The sequence below is a fragment of the Strigops habroptila genome, chromosome 2 (genome assembly GCF_004027225.2).
Source record: "Strigops habroptila isolate Jane chromosome 2, bStrHab1.2.pri, whole genome shotgun sequence".
NCBI lineage: Eukaryota > Metazoa > Chordata > Aves > Psittaciformes > Psittacidae > Strigops > Strigops habroptila.
The window spans coordinates 13,197,610-13,216,552 of record NC_044278.2 but is presented as its reverse complement, the minus strand read 5'-3'; the positions used below and the strand labels follow the sequence as shown (position 1 = coordinate 13,216,552).

The 18,943-nt window shown below is 39.1% G+C and overlaps 1 protein-coding gene across 3 annotated transcripts in view; it reads left to right on the top strand.

Annotated features, from left to right (window-relative positions):
* The window catches only part of CRYBG3 (crystallin beta-gamma domain containing 3), a 95,874-nt gene that overhangs the window by 54,352 nt on the left and 22,579 nt on the right, over positions 1–18,943 (top strand). For all 3 annotated transcript variants that reach the window (XM_030472038.1, XM_030472040.1, XM_030472039.1), the window contains 8 exons: positions 1,334–1,473; positions 2,801–2,915; positions 3,933–3,968; positions 5,054–5,187; positions 8,545–8,671; positions 13,823–13,965; positions 15,239–15,365; positions 16,350–16,382. In XM_030472038.1, the coding sequence (XP_030327898.1) occupies positions 1,334–1,473; positions 2,801–2,915; positions 3,933–3,968; positions 5,054–5,187; positions 8,545–8,671; positions 13,823–13,965; positions 15,239–15,365; positions 16,350–16,382 (855 nt within the window). The remainder of the gene's footprint in view (positions 1–1,333; positions 1,474–2,800; positions 2,916–3,932; positions 3,969–5,053; positions 5,188–8,544; positions 8,672–13,822; positions 13,966–15,238; positions 15,366–16,349; positions 16,383–18,943) is intronic.

Sequence of the window (18,943 nt, the reverse complement as noted above, 5' to 3'; positions counted from 1 at the left end):
GTGTATTTCTAGGTGGGATGTTAACTCCATCGTTTGAAAGCTCCACCCAATACCTATGTGAAAAAGGAGAGCAGGAAGGTGGTGTCATGAGATGAGGTGCTCTAACTTAAAGAGCTTTTGTGCCCTGTTGCTGGGTTTCTCTGCAAGCTCTTGTGTTTTGCCCTTTGGGGTCTGGAAGAGGCCACAGGCCATGTAGGATCTCAGTCATGGACTGAGTCCTCAACAAGTCCAGTAACAGTGTGTTTCTCTGAGTGTACCCTCTGGAACAGCTTCTCATCCCTTTCCTCTAATGCACATGCAAGGGGCATCTTCCTCAAGACACATTTAATACTTTCCCCATCTCTTTGTGCTGTCCAAGCCATTTGGCCTAATGCAAGTGGGCCTTTGTGTCGGAAGGATAAGGGGAAGAGTGCTGTGAAGTTATCACTGAGAACTGAAGGTCTCCAGCTACAGCTGAGCAAACTACAAGCACATGAGCTGCCTTTCACTGTGACAGGAAGACTTTTCTGTAACAGACTGCTGAAGCAGGACCTTATAGAACGCCCTCATTGATTCATGATGTGTTTGAATGAACTACTGGTAATGCATTTTATATAAATACTATGAAATCAGTTTGGTTCAATAAAATCCCTGCAAATTCTAGAGAAAGTCATGCGTTCAACAAGTTGTTCTCCAGCCATGGTATCTATCAGTAGAAAACCTTCACTAAGATAACAGAGGTGGCTCTATAGTAACAGGAAAATTGCTAAAGTGTCTACTTAACAAAAAAACCATTTTCTGTAACTGATCTTTTTCTTTCTTTGTCTAAAATTCTGTAGATTTATTTAGCATGACAGAAAATTGAACTCATATGGCTTGAAACCGTAGTCAGTTGCATTTCAGAACTTAATTATCACTGAGGGAGGGAGGTGAGAATTAGTACACATTTCTAGGAAGTTTTAGTTATGCGTGCATGTGATATGTGTATTATGGAAGCACTGTCTTTAAAAAACTTAGTGTATTATATGCATGGTTTGTCTACCAGTGAATATTGTTGCATCCTTTACGTGGAGAGTATTTAAACTAAGCTTTGTGAGAGTAGCCCAGCAGGCATAAATGCACAGTTCTTTGAAAGTTAGTGGCAGCTGCAAATTTGCTTCCCTTAGCTTTTCTAAAAATTCAAGTCTTCACTTAAAAGAAAACTAAAACCCTTCCATTATGTGAAGCCTGGTGTTAAGTTAGAAGGGTGAGAAAATGGGGAAAAAAGAAGGAAACATTACTAGTCGTTCCCCTGTTGCAATGGGACAGACTCTGCAAATGTGGATAGGCCTTACCCTTTGATTTGTTTCCACAGGACTGTGGCGTTCCAGAGGTAGAGTTCTGCCTGGCAGCTGGTAGTACAGAGGGACTTCCTATCTGCATACAGGGTGCAGTTGCCAATTTAGAAGAACTGGATGTTGAGAAAAACCCTTACATAAAAGTCAAATCAGGAGTGTGAGTACTTAACGTTTTTAATAGCATTTTAATAGCAGGTAGAAGAGTAACATCGTGGGATGAAAGTCAGTTGGCGATACAAACAATATTTGGGAGATCTTGCTACAAAGCAGTTAACGTCCACTATATATTCCCAACTCTACGCTTCAGCATAGTGCTATGTGGGCTCCTAGGAGTGGAACCCAATTTTCGAAAGCATTTTTCCTCTAGTTGCTGGCAGTTTCTGTTATTCCATCTTTGAGTGGCTTTATAAATAGAAGCAGCAGCTCAGCTATAATTAGCTTTTAGTTCATTGGAGAATATATACTGTTTCCCTAGTCACCCACCCTGTTATAGCTATAACACTATGGCTGAATACCAGAAAATTAATATTACATCATCCAAGCATTTCTCAAGCTACAGCCATATCCTGACTTTCTGGAGAGAGGTGATGCAGTATGATATAGGCCCCTTGGTAACCCAGCCTTTCCTGTATTGAGCGGAATAATTTGTTTCCTGGGTAAATGGCCAGCGTCTCACAGTTCCTGAAGTTTGGGAGTTCTGTTCCTCTTCTTGTAAATCATTTCAAAATGACACTAGCAATTCTGTTACAGGAGCGTTGAGTTTGCCTTTCATGTGAGCCAAGCTTTCCTTTCCACGGTCTTGCAATCTTTGTGAAGCTTGAGGTGGTGAAGGAACTAAAAACAGTCTTGTCTTAGTTTCAATAGAACTTAGTATAACTTTTAGCTGCTTGTGTCTGTGTGTTAAGTTTTAAGAAAATAATTTTCTATATGGATCAATGCCTCTTCCTCCATTCCTTGTTTGGTCGACCAACCATGAGCCCAACTTCTACATTCAGCTTTCTTTTTGATTTAAAACAGTCTGAAGGAGTCTCAGCATTTTCAATCTTCATGTCAAAATTACAACAGCCTGCTTTCCAAAGGACTGTTGTAAATCCTCATATTTTAATAACTGAAAAAACTAAGTGGGATTGATGTTAGAAGCCTTCTAATTCCTAAGGTGACAATCCTAGGTAAAATTTGATGCGTTTCATCTTTAGTACTGACATTGGTTTTGTATACTCACAGTGTAACAAACTGGCTTCTTAAGTGAACAAATCAGTAATTTTCTTCTTTCATTTATGTTTAACTTGGAGTGAGAATAAGTATTTGAGATCTTCTTAGCATTGATGTTGCCAATGTATTTAAATATAGCTTTGTTCTGATGTGCTGGCAGTATCTAGAACACATTATCTGGCTCTTCTGAGTACAAAAAGGAAAATAATTTTACTAAGATCTTTGTAATTTATCTAATGAGATTAATAAGTCCTTTATCCTTATTGTTATAGATGGCTTGCTTACTCAGACTTTAATTACAAGGGAGAGATGAAGGTCTTGGAAGAATGTGATTCACCATCTGAAATTCCTTCAGCAGATGTAAAATCTCTGCGTCCCTTAAAAATGGTGAGGAGTGCAAGAGTCCCTAATAAGTTGTGTGCCTTCCTTTTCCTATAGTTGCTCCCCTGAAGGTTGTGACCGAAATATAACTTGAGTTCTAATGTCCTTTCAGGGTTAATCCTTATACATGTAGCACTTGTCTCATACCAAGGTGCATTTGCAGTGTTGTAATGGCATGGCAGTCACTATGGCTTGCTGGGCTTCTGTGTCTGCCCAAGTAGGACCACGTAGTCAGAGGGAATGACTGATTCACTAGGTTATATTCCTAGGAAACTGCTCTTGATGAAAGGAAATCAAATAATACAGAACTGAGAGATTCTTAATTGTATTGCAGCTAATATTTTTGATAGCATGTAGATCTAAATATGAGAGAGATGTGGAAGGGTATAACAATTCTACTGTATACATAGCAAGCCTACAGAAAGAGTTTAAAAGCCACAAAGGAGTAAGACCAAACAGCTGTCTCTTTAGTCAGTCATTGGAGGTAGGTGTCTTATTCCCTCACAGAATATCATTCACTAACATGTCCAGAGGAAATGCGTTTGTTGTATTTGCTCTTTGACCACAGACATGAATATGTCTGCCTATAGTTTCTCTCTTTTCTGGTGTTTATAGTTTCTTAGTATTCTACCGTCTGTTCTTAAGAAATTGAAATGTATACAACAAAGCTTTGAATCTTAATTTAAGAAATCGGTCAATATAAATTAGTTTAAACCACACAGTAAATATTTGCTTTAGATTGCTAATAGACAATAAAGGAATATTTTTAAATTGCTTGTACCCCTGCAGGCTTGTCAATGCACTGATTTGTTTGTAGGACAGGTTTGTAGTGTCCCTGGCCTTTATGAATTATCAGTGTATTTAAACTAGTGTTTCGTTTAGCCAACACTGAAAGTGGTGAGTATAATTACAAAGACTTTATGCTGCGAAAGTACTATAAGTACTATAAAATACATGTCAAAGTATAACTTTAAGTTTTATATAAATGCCTTTATTTCCCCTTTTCCCTTCTCTCTTTTTTAGGGTGGACTAAAGGTACAAATGCCAATGAACGTCAAGGTAAGCACTGAAGATGTTGATAATAAAATGTGAGCACGTTGGAAATACAAAACCTTTATTTAAGCTGTTTTCTTTTTGTTGGGTATATGATGTTTGATTAAGTATGCAGTGTTTGCTTCTGATGCTGTCAAGTGTCCTTTCTTACTAGTGTTTCATGAGTTGCAAAAGTAGCAGTAGTCTGTTTTTCACGTAAAAGGAAAGTGTGAATTTGCTGAAGAATTGTAAAACTTCTACAAAATGTGGTGAGTTTTCCTGACTGATACATCAGTCACTAACAGAAAGGGATCAGGAGAGATCTTCCCATTGAACATACCAAGCTTAAAAAAAGGGAGGGGAGAGGACAGGAAGGGGCAGTAATGGTACCCTTCCTTCCTATACCCAATCCCAATACAAGATTGGTGAAAGAAACCATGATCCTTCTGTGATTTGAGCAGCAGAAAGCTAATCCAGAGTTATTGCTCCTTTTCCCTTCTTTTTCTTGTTCTCCACAAAAATGCTAATGCTTTAGGTAACTTTTAATTATACAAATACGTGCAAGACAGAGACATTTTTCTAATAAATATTGCAATAAATATTAATACTGTTAATACCCGATCTGTGTGCTCAGCAGATGAGGAACCTTAAGGGGATGTTAACTGCAGTCACTGAAATAATTTCAGCAGAGTAAAGAGAGAGACTTCTTGTCTGCTTTCGAAGGATTAAGCTGTGTGTGTCTAGCTGTGACCATGTAGGATTCACTGAAGGCTAATATACACTGTCCAGGCACAGGATTCCAGGATAAATTACAGTCACATAGCTGCAGAGTATGTTTATGTATGTAGAATTGTGTGAATAAGTATCCTTCTGTGGAAATGTCTGCAAATAGCCTGACAGGCCTATCTAAATCCAAATAGTGTCTCTTCAGCTTCTAGGGCACTCAAGAATCAGAAGGGCTGAGGAGTGCAACCCTGAATTTTCTTCACAGTGATGCTTGTTGGGGGAGGGGGGAAAAGATGTCTTCCACACCCTGTAGCAGTACGCACACCTAAAGTTCAGACTCCTGTTCAGGGCATACTCAAGGCATTGTTCAATATCATGTTTTCTAGATAATAATATATGAGAAAACCCACTTTGGAGGATGGTCCAAAGAGTTTTCGGAAAACATCAGTTCTGTCCCAGCTCTGTTTGGTAGTGAAGAGGAGTTTCAGGAAATTGGATCAATACGTGTAATTGGTGGAGTGTAAGTATATTTCACTTTTATATTTACTTACTTTCAAGTGGGAAATCATAACTACATGCTAAGAAGTGCTAAGTGGTGAGTAGAATCACTAGTAAAATACTTCTAAAAGAATATATTTTTCTTTTGTCCATTATCATCCTTGGATAAAACCATCTCTCCACAGCCTCAATATTATAGTGTCATAAAGATTAGGGTTAGGGTTCAGAGAGCCACAAAGCCTACAGGTCCAAAGACATTGGGGCTGCAAAAGGCATGCCAAGATGAGTATAGCACAGCATCAACATTGCTCCTTGCACACGTTTCTCATCTGGAACACCAACTGTGCTGGAGACCACAGCCTCACCGTGTTACGGTGTCGTAAAGATTAGGGTTAGGGTTAGGGTTCAGAGAACCACAAAGCCTATAGGTCCAAAGACACTGGGGCTGCAAAAGGCATGCCAAGATGAGTACGGCACTGCACGAACGTTGCTCTTTGGACACCTTTCTCATGTGGGACACCCGTGGTGCTGGAAACATGAGCCACAGTTCCGTGGTGCCATTCAGGTTAGGGTTAGGGTTCAGAGAGCCACAAAGCCTAAGGGTCCAAAGACATTGGGGCTGCAGAAGGCATGCCAAGATTGGTATAGCACAGCATCAACATTGCTCCTTGCACACCTTTCTCATGTGGAACACCGACTGTGCTGGAGACCACGGCCTCACCGTGTTACAGTGTCATAAAGTTTCGGGTTAGGGTTAGGGTTAGGGTTCAGAGAACCACAAAGCCTACAGGACCAGTGACACTTGGGCTGCAAAAGGCATGCCAAGATGAGTACGGCACTGCACCAGTATTGGTCCTTGCACACCTTTCTCATGTGGGACACCCATGGTGCTGGAGACGTGAGCCGCAGTTCCGTGGTGCCATTCAGGTTAGGGTTAGGGTTCAGAGGGCCACAAAGCCTAAAGGTCCACGGATATTGGGGCTGTAAAAGGCATGCCAAGATGAGTACGGCACTGCACCAACATTGCTCCTTGCACACCTTTCTCATCTGGAACACCGACTGTGCTGGAGACCACAGCCTCAGTATTATGGTGCTGTAAAGATTAGGGTTAGGGTTCAGAGAGCCACAAAGCCTACAGGTCCAGAGACATTGGGGCTGTAAATGGCATGCCAGGATGAGTACAGCACAGCATCAACATTGTTCCTTGCACACCTTTCTCATCTGGAACACCGACTATGCTGGAAGCCACAGCCTCAGTACTACGGTGTCGTAAAGATTAGGGTTAGGGTTAGGGTTCAGAGAGCCACAAAGCCTACAGGTCCAGAGACACTGGGGCTGCAAAAGGCATGCCAAGATGAGTACGGCACTGCGCCAACATTGCTCCTTGCACACGTTTCTCATCTGGAACACCATCTGTGCTGGAGACATGAGTGTCAGTTCCACAGTGCCGTTCAGGTTAGGGTTAGGGTTCAGGGAGCCAGAAAGCCTAAAGGTTCAGAGACTTTGGGGCTGGAAAAGTCATGCCAGGGGGAGCACGGCACTGCACCAACATTGCTCCTTGCACGCCTTTCTCATGTGGGACATCCATGGTGCTGGAGACATGAGCCTCAGTTCCGTGGTGCCATTCAGGTTAGGGTTAGGGATCAGAGAGCCGCAAAGCCTACAGTTCCATGGATACTGGGGCTGCAAATTTTGTGCATAGGGTAGTATGACACTGCACCAACGTTGGTCTTTGGACACCTTTCTCACTGGCCACCTGTGGTGCTGGGGACCTCAGCTGCAAGATGCCATTCAGCTGGGGTTAGGGTTAGGGTTCAGAGAGCCACAAAGCCTACAGATAGATGGATATAGATATGGCTTATCTATCTAAGGGAATATAAGAAGATAAAACTAAATGTGTGAGGTGCGAAGTCAGTGTTTACCATTTGGATGCCAATAAATTAGGCCACTTTGTTCCTTAATGACAGCATTCGCACAGACCTTTAATTTGTATTGCTTTATACTTCTGATAGTCTGTACTTAATCTACTGAAAGGACCTTGGGTAGGTGTGGTTACTCTTCAATTTGACATTTTAATGCCTCTGAAGTCTATAAACTGTTTTATTGTCTTAATGGTTTTCCTTTGTCACCTGTCGCATGTTACCTGGAATTAAGAATCTACCCTTATTTTCCTGTGTTGAGGCCTCGGATTGGTTCTGTGTTGTCCTGCAATGCACACACGCACAAAAAGGGCTGTGTAACACTGTCTGTTCACAAGGTATACTCAGTGCCAACTATTGCCAGCTATTGTAGCAAGCTACCAACCCCATGCATTATTCTTCCAGCCTTTCCTGAGACCCAGCAGGATGGGACTCCTTGAAGCGTGCAGGTTGGTTGCTCCTGCCAAACAGCTTAGCAACAACATAGTTTTCAGGGTTTTTTTTTTTCTTAGGGGATTTCAATATAAAGATTCGATAACATACATCCTTTCAGGCTGTTGTCAGAATCTTACACGCACTAAATTCAAACTAAATTTAACTATGAATACTCAGATAATCTGTTCATAAATACATGATATATTTGCTATCTGGGAAGCCTCAAATTATTAAAAATCATCCTTCTGTCTGTTGTGGTGGCTTTTATTTTTAATACTGCGGTAACGTAAATAGCTGAATTAATGTAAACCAAATGGTACTAAAAGTAAAGCAGTTCCTGCCTGCCAGCTTTCAATGCCAACAGAATTTGTATAGCAGTTCTAATACTTACAACAAACTTTAATGAAAGAAATGCTTACAAGAAAGAAAGAGGGAGAAGCACTTTTTCAAAATACGATCCATTAGAGTTTTCAAGGGTGATGTGGAAATACCTTCTTTCCATAAACTCTTATCTATTTGTTCAAAATACTTTAAAAAGTTTTGTTCCTTCAGTGCTAAAACATATTCCATACACAATATATTGTATATAGTCAATTCACTTTTCTATTCATATATATATATGTTTAGATTAGAACAAGAAACAATATTAGCAGGTAACATTTTTTTCTGCTGAAATCCATTAATTTCGTTGCCAGCTCCAGCAAGAGTAGAGTCTCATCATTTATTAATACACTGAAGAGATCTACTGTTTGTTTTTCATCATTAGTATTTGGTGGCTTACAGTGTTTTGGCCAGCCTCTGTAGCAAATACTGTTACTGGGAACATGGCTGACCAAGAGGAGGTACATGGAGAAGCATTGCACAAATAAACTGTTGTAGGAGAAAGAATCACACAGAGGGATTTTTGATCCACAAAGAACACTTTATGGGTGCTGTTGTGATTTCAAACAAGCATTTCTTTGTTTGCTTGTGTGTGTGCAGTTGTTTTGCTTTTAGTTATTTCTTTTGTTGTGTGGTTGCTGTAGATGGGTTGCCTATGATAAGGAACGTTACAAAGGCCATCAGTACTTGCTGGAGGAGGGAAATTACGAAGACAGACACTCATGGAGGGGAACTGACAGTATCCTCCTGTCCTTCCGGTTCCTTCAGGCTGTAAGTACTTCTATGAATTTCACACAAATTATGCATAAAGAGGATGGTTATTCTTTGTATATAGTACGGCTGTCTTGGGTTTAAGTCCTTCTGTCTTTTGCCCAAGGTAATTCTCATTCTTTTCCTACTTCATGAAATCTGGACTGCACTTTATACATTGCAAAACAGAAGCAGGTTCTAAATAGCCTTTGTAAAGTTCATACAAAGAAGGTATCATACAGAATTCCTTGTCTACCTGCCAGATTTTCCATGTATCTCACTTCTGCGCTTTAAGATATTTGTATCTCTAGAACAGAATTTTCTTAAAAGTTTAATGTGCGTAAGTGTACAGTAAAGCTCGTTATTAAAATAAAAATAGCTTTTCAACACAGCAGCTGTTGCAAGCCTTAAAACAGCATTACTCTGTCTCTGTGATTTTTGTGCCAGGAAATTTTGGCAGCAAAAATAATCATGGTGACAAAATTCCTGCTACTAAAATGTGCTTAGTGGGGACAAAGATGAAGTAATAAAAACCTGTATCAAAGTCCAGTATAGGAAACAAAGTTAGACTTTACAGTGATGGTGAAACATTGGATTAGAACTTCTTTATAATTTTGTTTGGTTTGGGGTTTTTTTGTTTGCTGGGGGTTTAAGGGGTTTTTTTCATTATAATTTAAATTCTGTGAGCTTTAAATACAGCTGATATTTATATTCTTCACTCTGAGATTATTCAGTCTTTTATACTCAAATTACTCATCTCCTCATGTGAGCAGATGTGATATTCCTGAGCCAGGAATTTTGTGAAGTTTGCAGACAAGCATTTAGAGCAAACTTACTGTCTCAACAGTCATTATTGAGAAAGGGCCGGGGGGAGTTACTGTGAACCCAAAAACGCCATGCTTAAATTCACAATTTGCAATCTTGATTTTAGTGAAAGGCACCTAGTAAAAGCTATATTTATAATCAAAATCTATCATATAACTTAAAATAAAGATAGAATAAGCTGAGTGGAAGAAAAATGTCCTTCCCTAAGTAATTTATTTTTGGGTTTCTGTGAAAAACTGACAGAAATTTTCTCTAACTCCTCATTTTGAATGTGCAGAATCCTATTCAATTCTTGACTAATCTTAGTTTTTCTTTCTTTTCAAGCTATACGTGGGATACTTGAACAACTTAAATTGATCTTTTTAGATCTTTCTCTTGGCAAAGGACATAATTACAAGCTTAAAATCATGCACAGGCCTAGTAGGGTGACCTACGCATGTATTTAATTTGACTTATGCCTAGAACAGTCACGTTGCTCAAGTCATTAAATTTTAAAACCATGTGTCATTCACGCTCATATATCAACATGTGTCATTTAAATTGGCATATAAATGTATATCAATATGTGCATATTGATAATAACAGTCTAAGTAATACTTTTCCTTAAACTGTACCAGAACTAAAGGCAATGAGCTAGTTACCAGTAAAATTACTAATGGTGCTAGCATTTTGTTGTTCAGCTTGACAAACAGATTGACTGCCTCTCTGACATGCAATATGTAGGTCAGTGTTTGGGCTTGCCATATGCTCCCTTAGTGACTTTGTATATGATACTTAAGGTCAGGATTTTAAAAATACTTTAGTACCAAACTCATATTTTCAAGAGAGTGTGGCCAGAAATCCAAAACTCGTGCTGTGTGCTTAAGGCCTCTCGGTGCACAGGAAATCATAGAATCACAGAATAGTCAGGATTGGAAAGGACCTTAAGATCATCTAATTCCCCTGCCATGGGCACAGACTAGACCATGTCACCCAAGGCTCTCTCCAACCTGTCTTTGAACACCGCCAGGGATGGAGCATTTACCACTTCTTTGGGCAACCTGTTCCAGCACCTCACCAGCCTAGCTCTTCCCTGTTACCTCAGAAATTCTGTCAGGAGAAATGCTCTAAAGGTTGTGATGCTCTCAGACTCCACAGAGGTGTTCCCAGATATCAGATCCTTATTGTTCTTCCCTAGAAATTCTGTTTAGTCAGATGAACTCAAGATGTTCTGTAGAAGATTAAGGATTTGGGGAAATACAGCCAAGTTGCATTATTCATGGTCAGCTTAGGTAGGGAATGGGGCTGGTCTTTATAGGTACTCGCTGGTGTGGTGTCATGTAGGTGCCCATCTAGCTAGGCTTTTTTATTTCTTTCTCAGGCATGACACCAGATGACCTTGACTGTGTTGGCTTTAAGGCCAGCCCAGACCTGAAAACAATTTAGCCTGGCTTACATGGCATAAAGCTGAAACTAATGAGCCTGTGTACCTGACTCAGCTCTAGGCAGAGTTGGATCAAATGTCTTTGTGCTGTGCTCCCAAAGCAGGGAGTGTGGTACAGAAGCACGTAAATGGCTCTGCAGAGAGCCAGGCTGGCTATGGTGTGCCTCATTAGCCTGTGTCAGTACCAGCTCTGTTAATGTGGCTTAGTACTATGCAAAGCTATTCAGATGTTTCTGCGCCACGATGCTCAACATGACAGGTTCCACCAGAGCTTATTAGTGCTAGGAAAATCCAGCCCATGTTTCTGCACACATACCAGTGACTGCAGTTGAGCCATGAATATAATTTCCTGGCAAATCAGACAGGTTAGACATCACACACAATAGAGGGATTGTTGCAGGGCATCTCTTCCGATCCACTGGTGAAGGTGTACACACATGTAGGCATACTGCAAGAGCTTTCAGTTTTTGTCTGTCTTAAATATTTCTGCTGTGAACAGTCATAGAATCATCTAGGTTGGAAAAAACCTTTAAGGTAATCGAGTCCAACTGTAAACCTAACACTGCCAAGTCCACGACTAAACCATGTCCCTAAGCACACTGTCTTTCAAATATCTTCAGGGGTGGTGATTCCACCGCATTCCTGGGCAGCCCATTCCAATGCTTGACAACCTTTCCAGTGAAGAAATTTTTCCTAATATCCAATCTAAACTTCCCCTGGCACAACTTGAGGCCATTTCTTCTTGTGCTATTGCTTGTTTCTTAGGAGAAGACCCCAATAACCCCTTCGCTACAACCATAGAGAAGGATAAGGTCCTCCCTGAGCCTCCTCCAGACTAAACAACTCCAGTTCCCTCAGCTGCATCTCATAAGACTTGTGCTCTAGACCCTTCTGCTGGCTTTGTTGCTCTTCTTTGGACACATTCCAGCACCTCAATGTCTTTACAATCTCTAATGTGGTGATTTGGGGAGTGTTTTGAAAGCAGAGATAGAAAGGACTTACAGAATTGTTTTCTCCAACGTACTTCCAGCTCTATTATCAGCATCTATATTGGACACACTGGAGTCAGATGCAGGCCTTGTTCCTCATGGCAGACAGCAGTTTGTGCTGTTTTGGGAGACAGTTGCATTTGCTTCTTGTCTGCAGTGTCAAATGAGAGCATCTGTGAGGCTGGGGTTTGCCTGTGGCTGTCGTGATCAGGGGAAGAGCGATATGTGAGTCGTCTTCAGTGGAGCAGAGTACATTGCCTTTGGAGCTTTCCCACTAATGTTTTCAAGTGTAAAATGAAGTGTCTTGAAAGTCCATTTTTAAGGTTTTCTCCTATTGCTTATTGTAAGAGAAAATTTAGGGAGAAAAAAATGATGGCTGAATTTGAAACGTATTAAATGTAATTACAATTGTGGGTATATTTCAGTATTTTAAATTTAGTCAAAGAAATTGTGTAGATTAGATCTACATGGCTTTTCAGGAACTCTTACAAAATCCTCACTTTACGACTGTTAAGAGTAGTTTTCTTTCTTCCCTACTCCCCCCTTCCTCCTTTTTTTATCTAAAAGTAGCCTGAAGCTACAGTGGTTCATGATGATTTTGCCAGACCTGTCACTTTGATTTCTAGTGTATACCTGAAGTAGTTGCAGCTTTTTAAATAAATGAAAGAAAGAGATGGTCAACATAGTAGGAAGAGACCAGGTTTACTAAAGAATTTGTTCTGTCACTCTTTACTGTCCTCTAAACAATCAGAGAAGTTAAGCCACATCAAGCCACATTCTAAAATAGGTTTTCATTATTAATTGTGATTGAATGCTGTACAAAGGCACAGTATCCTCTAAAGAGCTTGTTTGTTGAACTGACCAAATGAATCTGGCTGCATGCTTGGCACGGCCTTAATTTCTAAGTGTTTTTTGATTGTTGTAAGTCTTTGCTTTCTCAGTGTAGCCTTCAGCATACTGCACTCTGGTTGGTGTCTCGTGCTACAGCAGCAATTATTTAGTGTAATAATTCCCATGATGGTGTCCTCATACATTTGTGAATCTGTGTCAGCTCCTTTATTTGCTTAATCCTTTTATCTTGCTTGCAAGACCTACTTATTTTCAACTTACTGTAACATTGCTGAGTATTTCAGAAACACTGAAATTGACTTGAGTTCATGCTTTTTGATCAAAGTTAAAGGAATAAAGTGAATGGGTTGCTCTTTTCTATTTTCCCAAGCAGTGACTGAACTTTGTGCCTAAAATTGCTAAGTAGTTAAAAAGTTGGAGATTTGAAATCCAAATTCAAATAATCTGGAGCTGTGCAAGTAACCTGGTTAAGTGACTGTGCAAGCTGAAAGCATAAAGCAATGTCACATGGTTATATAAGAGAGAACATGACAGTGTCATGTGGGATTTATTTTGTAGCTGTAGCATTTAATCAAAAATGGATGTACCCAAAAACTACAAACCTCTTGTGCTGGAAAGGTGATTTTTCCCAGTCTTTCCTCTCCATGATTGTTGCTTTATTGCTGGAAGGGATGAGGAAGGAGAGCTTAAAGTAAAAGACTATCATCATAGTAATGTTTGGAGTGGTCATTTGTGAAGCTGTTTGGAAGATCAATGCTAAATCCACAACCATAAGCCTTCTCTTTCCTACACGGGCATCATTGCACTCTGAGTCATCCTCATAGAGGAAAGGATGGTGCTCATGGGCAGTATGTTCTTCCTCTCTCCAGTGGAAACCACTGAAGGCCATATCAGAGTGCCAAGCTTCCAGCTAGGTACTTCAATGCCAAAATATCCCATAAAGATCCACACAAGGGAACTAACTCCCCTCGCTGCTTTATAAAATGCTATCTTTCAGGCAATAACTCTTTTCCAGAATATTTTATGTTATGAAGTGTCACTGAGCTGTGACAGCCTGTCTTCTCTAACTCCTGTTCTGCCTCTTAGGATTTCATAGAGTCATCAGTGGCACTTTTTCAGTCTGATGGTGAAGATGGGAAAGCATTAGACATTGTCAATGAAGAAATCCCTGATTTGGAGCAGGCTGGATTTGGCTCAGAGACGAGGTCAATTCTTGTGAGAAGTGGAGTGTAAGTCTACTGAAATACGTGGATGGAGCTATTAAGTATTTTTGTGCACAGTTGGGTTTGGGTTCAGAAATGTGCTTCACGTGGTACCGGTGGTAAACATTTAGGAGAGAGCAATGTTTCTTTCAGTTTCCTTGGTAAATGGAACTAAAAATAATAATCTTAGGTTTTGTCTAAATCTCATGCCTACACTTTCATTTGGATCTGGGCATTCTTCTTACTAGAGAAAGGTTGTGATGTGCCTTCAGTGGTCACACAGACTGTAGTTTCATGATACGGGAGTTTTGGTAGTAATACAGAAAAGGGATTTTAGGTTTGTTAAGAACTGGGATACCTTTTAAGACACATATAGAAAGGATGAGCTGTGCCTTATTTGTAATAAAGTCAGGCTGCTGGCACTAAAAATAAAAATACTTTGTAGAGAACTATTTAAACTTAAAGCAGGGGATTAAACTAACACGTGGTAGCGTACTTGGTTCAGGCTGATACGGCCTACAGGGTGGACTTGGCTAACTTTTCATGTGTATATGTGGAGTCCAGGAGGAAAATAAACAGCACAATTGCAATAAATAAGGGAGATAAATTATACCACCTGCAGTGTATGCTGACGGAGGTAGGCAGCATTAACTGGTGGGGCAAGGACAAAACTTAAAAGTGCTAGAAGCCTAAAAAGTAGTATGGGGGAACTGGAATGCTTGGCATGAAATAACAGCTCTGATATAGCAGATTCTGCAGAAATTCACAGGAAGGATAAGCAGAGGAGCTACCAACTTTTTAGGAATGATGGAGTAGGCTATTATAGGCAAGGGAGTGGTATTGTACATGAAGCATGGTACCAAATGCTAAAACATAAAATACGCTGTGGGAAAAGAGCACTTTGGAATCACGTAGCTTCAAATTCCAGACTTCAACAGTAATGTTAGAACTGCAGTATTAACATTGTCATACCTACCCTAATGATGATGATTATAGGGATCAGCAACCGTTAAATGACACTAAAAAAGATTCAGACTCTAGGACAATTATCAGTAGTGGGTGTCATGGTTTAACCCTAGCCGGTAACTGTGTTTGTCAAAGTAGTGTTTGCAAAGTAAAAGCAGAAAATCAAGTGTATGACAGCTACACGCTTCTCCTTGGGTTTAGCATTGCACTGTCTCTCAGATGGACTTACCAAGAAAACTCCAAAGAAAATTGTTCCATTTAACTTGTTAGTATTTGCATCAAACTACATAGAAAAATGTGGTGTTTTCAGTTCAATTTTTGTCTCATTCTCCAGGTGGGTTGCGTATCAGCAGAAATACTTCTGTGGAGAACAATATGTATTGGAGAAAGGAAAATACAAATGTTTCTTTGACTGGGGAGGATCTAGTAAAATCATCATGTCGATTCGACCTATTAAGTTGGTGAGTTACTGGAACTTTTTAAGGGGGAAACTTAAATAAGACCTTTGGAGTTCAGAGTGTACCATAATGTTATAACGTGGCCTGTGCTCTTTAATCAGTTTGTCTGTTTACTTGGAAAACAATTTAAATGTGGGTGACATAATGTATCTGTTCAGGATGGAGACTGAAATGGACACTCTGGATCTTTCTATCTGTTGAGAAAATTATCAGGGAAACTTCCTAAGATCTTCCCTTTAACAGATTTCACTCATGGAAAGAAAAACCTAGCCTGGAAGAATTAATTTGCCTTAAAATGTAGTAATTTATAATGCCTTTATATCCATTAATAATGGATGTAAAAATACTTGAGAATTTACCTGACCCATATTGTTGTTGTATAATAGAGGTCTGACTTACCTTTTCCATTATTTATGCTAAAATATTTGTAATACATATAGGCAATAAAGACAGGAAATATTTTTAATCCATTATTAAATCTAAGGTAGTACAACTTGCCCAAATAGAGTAGTGCCAGAACTGTCAAAACCCTGATGCAAAACAAAGACAATTTTCAATGATTAAGTATATAATAAGTGATACAACTGCACTGAAAATAGGAAAGGAACATTTAACCTTATTTTGAAGAGCACATGTTGAAAGAGGTGTCAGTCTTCTGTTGTTTTTAATTGTCTTTTTTCAAGAAATAGACTCAAAAATAAATGCAGAGATATTTACATGGACTCTAATCCACATTATGTGAACTAATTAATGCTGATGCAGGTTCTCTGTGTGAATGGCACTGAACAGGCAGGCAGGTAGTCATGAGCTTACAGACAGCTGATGGCCAAGGCTGGGAAAGAGAATTGTGCTGAGAGCCTAGGAAGTCTTTTTCTCTGTTCTTGAATTGGTAATTAACAAATTTCAGGAAGTTGACATGTCTTCTAGGAAATGAATTGCAATTAATTTTATTTATTTATATGCATGTATATATATTTATTATTGCAGGAACCACTTGGAATGAATGAGCCTCCACATTTGGTATGTTGACATTGTATAACAGTCTCTAGTACTGAACTGTATTTAATAATTAAATACAGGTAATCTTGAATGTCTTACTTTGTTACTTCAAATGATATCTTAGTATTGCCATCTTCATACAGCAGACTGTTGATGGAGGAAACTGGTAGATGTATAACTGGTAGATGTTAAGTTTGTTGATGTTCTGCTGTTAGCTTTATTCCAAATCATACCCTTTAGTATTATGTCCTCACAAATACAAGCAGTTCAGTAGGTTTTGAGTGACTTTGGATGGGTCTCTATTTTTTTTTATTGTCCTCTCCTTTCCTTCCTGTTTCTGGTAACTCGCTATCGCATGCATTTATCCTTCTCTTTGTGGCATATTTTCTTTCCATTATTTTGCATAGTACCTGGTTTGTCATTGTCTTGTTCATGTAAGAGGTGAAGTAGAAAGTATAAACTGCAGAAAATTGAACTGCACTCTTCACACCTGCATATGCATCAACAGGGAAGTTGTGGGTTTTAGTCTTGTTTGCTAGTAGCTCTGCTTCTCATAGTCTCTCAAGCATGTTTAGCTACTTGTTAATGAATAAGCACCACTTACTCCATGCTTCCCTTTTCCTCACAGTAACATATAACCTTAATTGAACACATCCTCGTTATAATCAATCTGTGATAAATCTCTTTTATGATAGATTCTGACAATTTCCCTGCAAGTTGTGTCTACTTTGGTGACAACTTATAAAAAGAAAGCTGTCTCTATAATTCACTTTTAATCTCAAGAACAAGTTAGTTTAAGGTTTTATACTTTCAGTCCTTATCTTACAAGGTTATATTCCATTAATGTACCTTTGTGATACCTTTCTAAAACAAAAACCTGCTCTAAGTGTTTGTGCTCATCACCAAGTGTGGTCTGTCTCCTGCAACGTTCTGTCCCAACAGAGCTCTCCTCCATTCCTGCTTTAGTTGTTTGGTTTCTCTTTTTATTGTCCTGGAGTGTGCTGCTAGCATGGGTGATGATCTAAGTGGTTATATTGCTCTCTCTATGACATGCTTTTGATTAAGCAAATTTTTAAAACTTCATTTCAAGAAACATGACATCTTTTCAGACAAAAGAGACTTTAGAGCTCAATGGTTCTCTTTCAGAAAACCCAAGTATTTTGTTATCTGGACACAATTTTGCTCTTGCTTGCTTGGATAGGTATAATAGCCGTAAGTGCGTGGGAAATACATGCATTGTGTTGCTTAGCAGGTGGACCACACCCTGCTCTTTTTTCAAGTATTCTAGTTCTACAATTTTATGATTAACCCAGGACTACAGGAAACGTTTCCTGTCTGAAGACATAATTGGTGTATTATTTTAGTCTTAAACACTTATTTCCTGCCAGACCTATTCATATGACGTTTTGTGGCCAAATCCAAAGACTTGCAAGTACGTTCACAGTAAGGCCTTGGTAAATGATACCACATAAAGTAACCAACTCAGAGGAGACCGGTGGGATCCAAACAGTTGAAGATAATTTGAACTCCATCTTCAACTCTTCTGTATTTTTTTCAGGATCTCCCCAAAACTATTCTTTGAGTGCTGTAATCCAGTTTTGCAGACCTTTAATATGAATTCAGACCTTTCGAAGTTTCAATAAATTGTGCTTTACAGTCTTTATTTCCAGTAATGTGTGAGGGGGGAAAAAACAACCAACAACTCTCTATGTGTATATGCACAGTCACCTTTAAATACTGACATGTACTAGATAGCATTTTGTCTTTCATGTCCTCTAACAGTAGTTTTAACACCGTATGGAAAAAATACTATTCTGATTTATCACAATCCTGGTTTTCCCAAGATTCTGCCCTAAAGCTAGGGAAGGAAGAACATCATTCATATTGCTACAATTCTTCTAGGAGGGGAATTATTTTGAGTAGGTTCTAAGGGACAGCATTTAATTACATAGCATAAGTAAAGGTCTTTTGGCTAAATATAAAGAATTTTCCATTCAGAGTAAAATAAAAGTCTCTTAGGTTGGAACTTCAAATCATAGTGTGTATGATCTGGCAAATCTTTAAGCACCCTAATGCTTAACCTTTGTATAAGGTGTATACTAGTTATTTTGAAGGATATACATTGTCCCACCTTTTATAAACATATTTCTGAGCTAAGGGAACTGTTGTCACTGTCTACAAAAGCGTGTCTTTTTTCACTTCTGTTTTTAGTTGCTTTTCAGAAATTGAAAAGCAAACTAAATTTTCTTAAATCTCTTGGTAACTCCTCTGACCTTTTCCTCCTGCCAGTCTCCCTAATAACCAAAGTACATATAATGTAAGAATGCCTGAAATCACCAACTCTAAAAAGCCATTCATTTTATTTATTAAAAATAAAACTTTATTTTTCCCAATAAGAATAAAGCCTCTTTCAGTAGCAGCTGGCTTGTACAGATAATTTAGGAGTAGGAATAATTGCTGTGATAACTTGTATTTTAACATGCGGTCTGTTGACTTTTTAGGAAGTGAAACCTCATATAGTAATGTAAAATCCTGACAAAGTGGAGATAGCTGCAATTTGAGACTAATTCCCTGCAGGTATT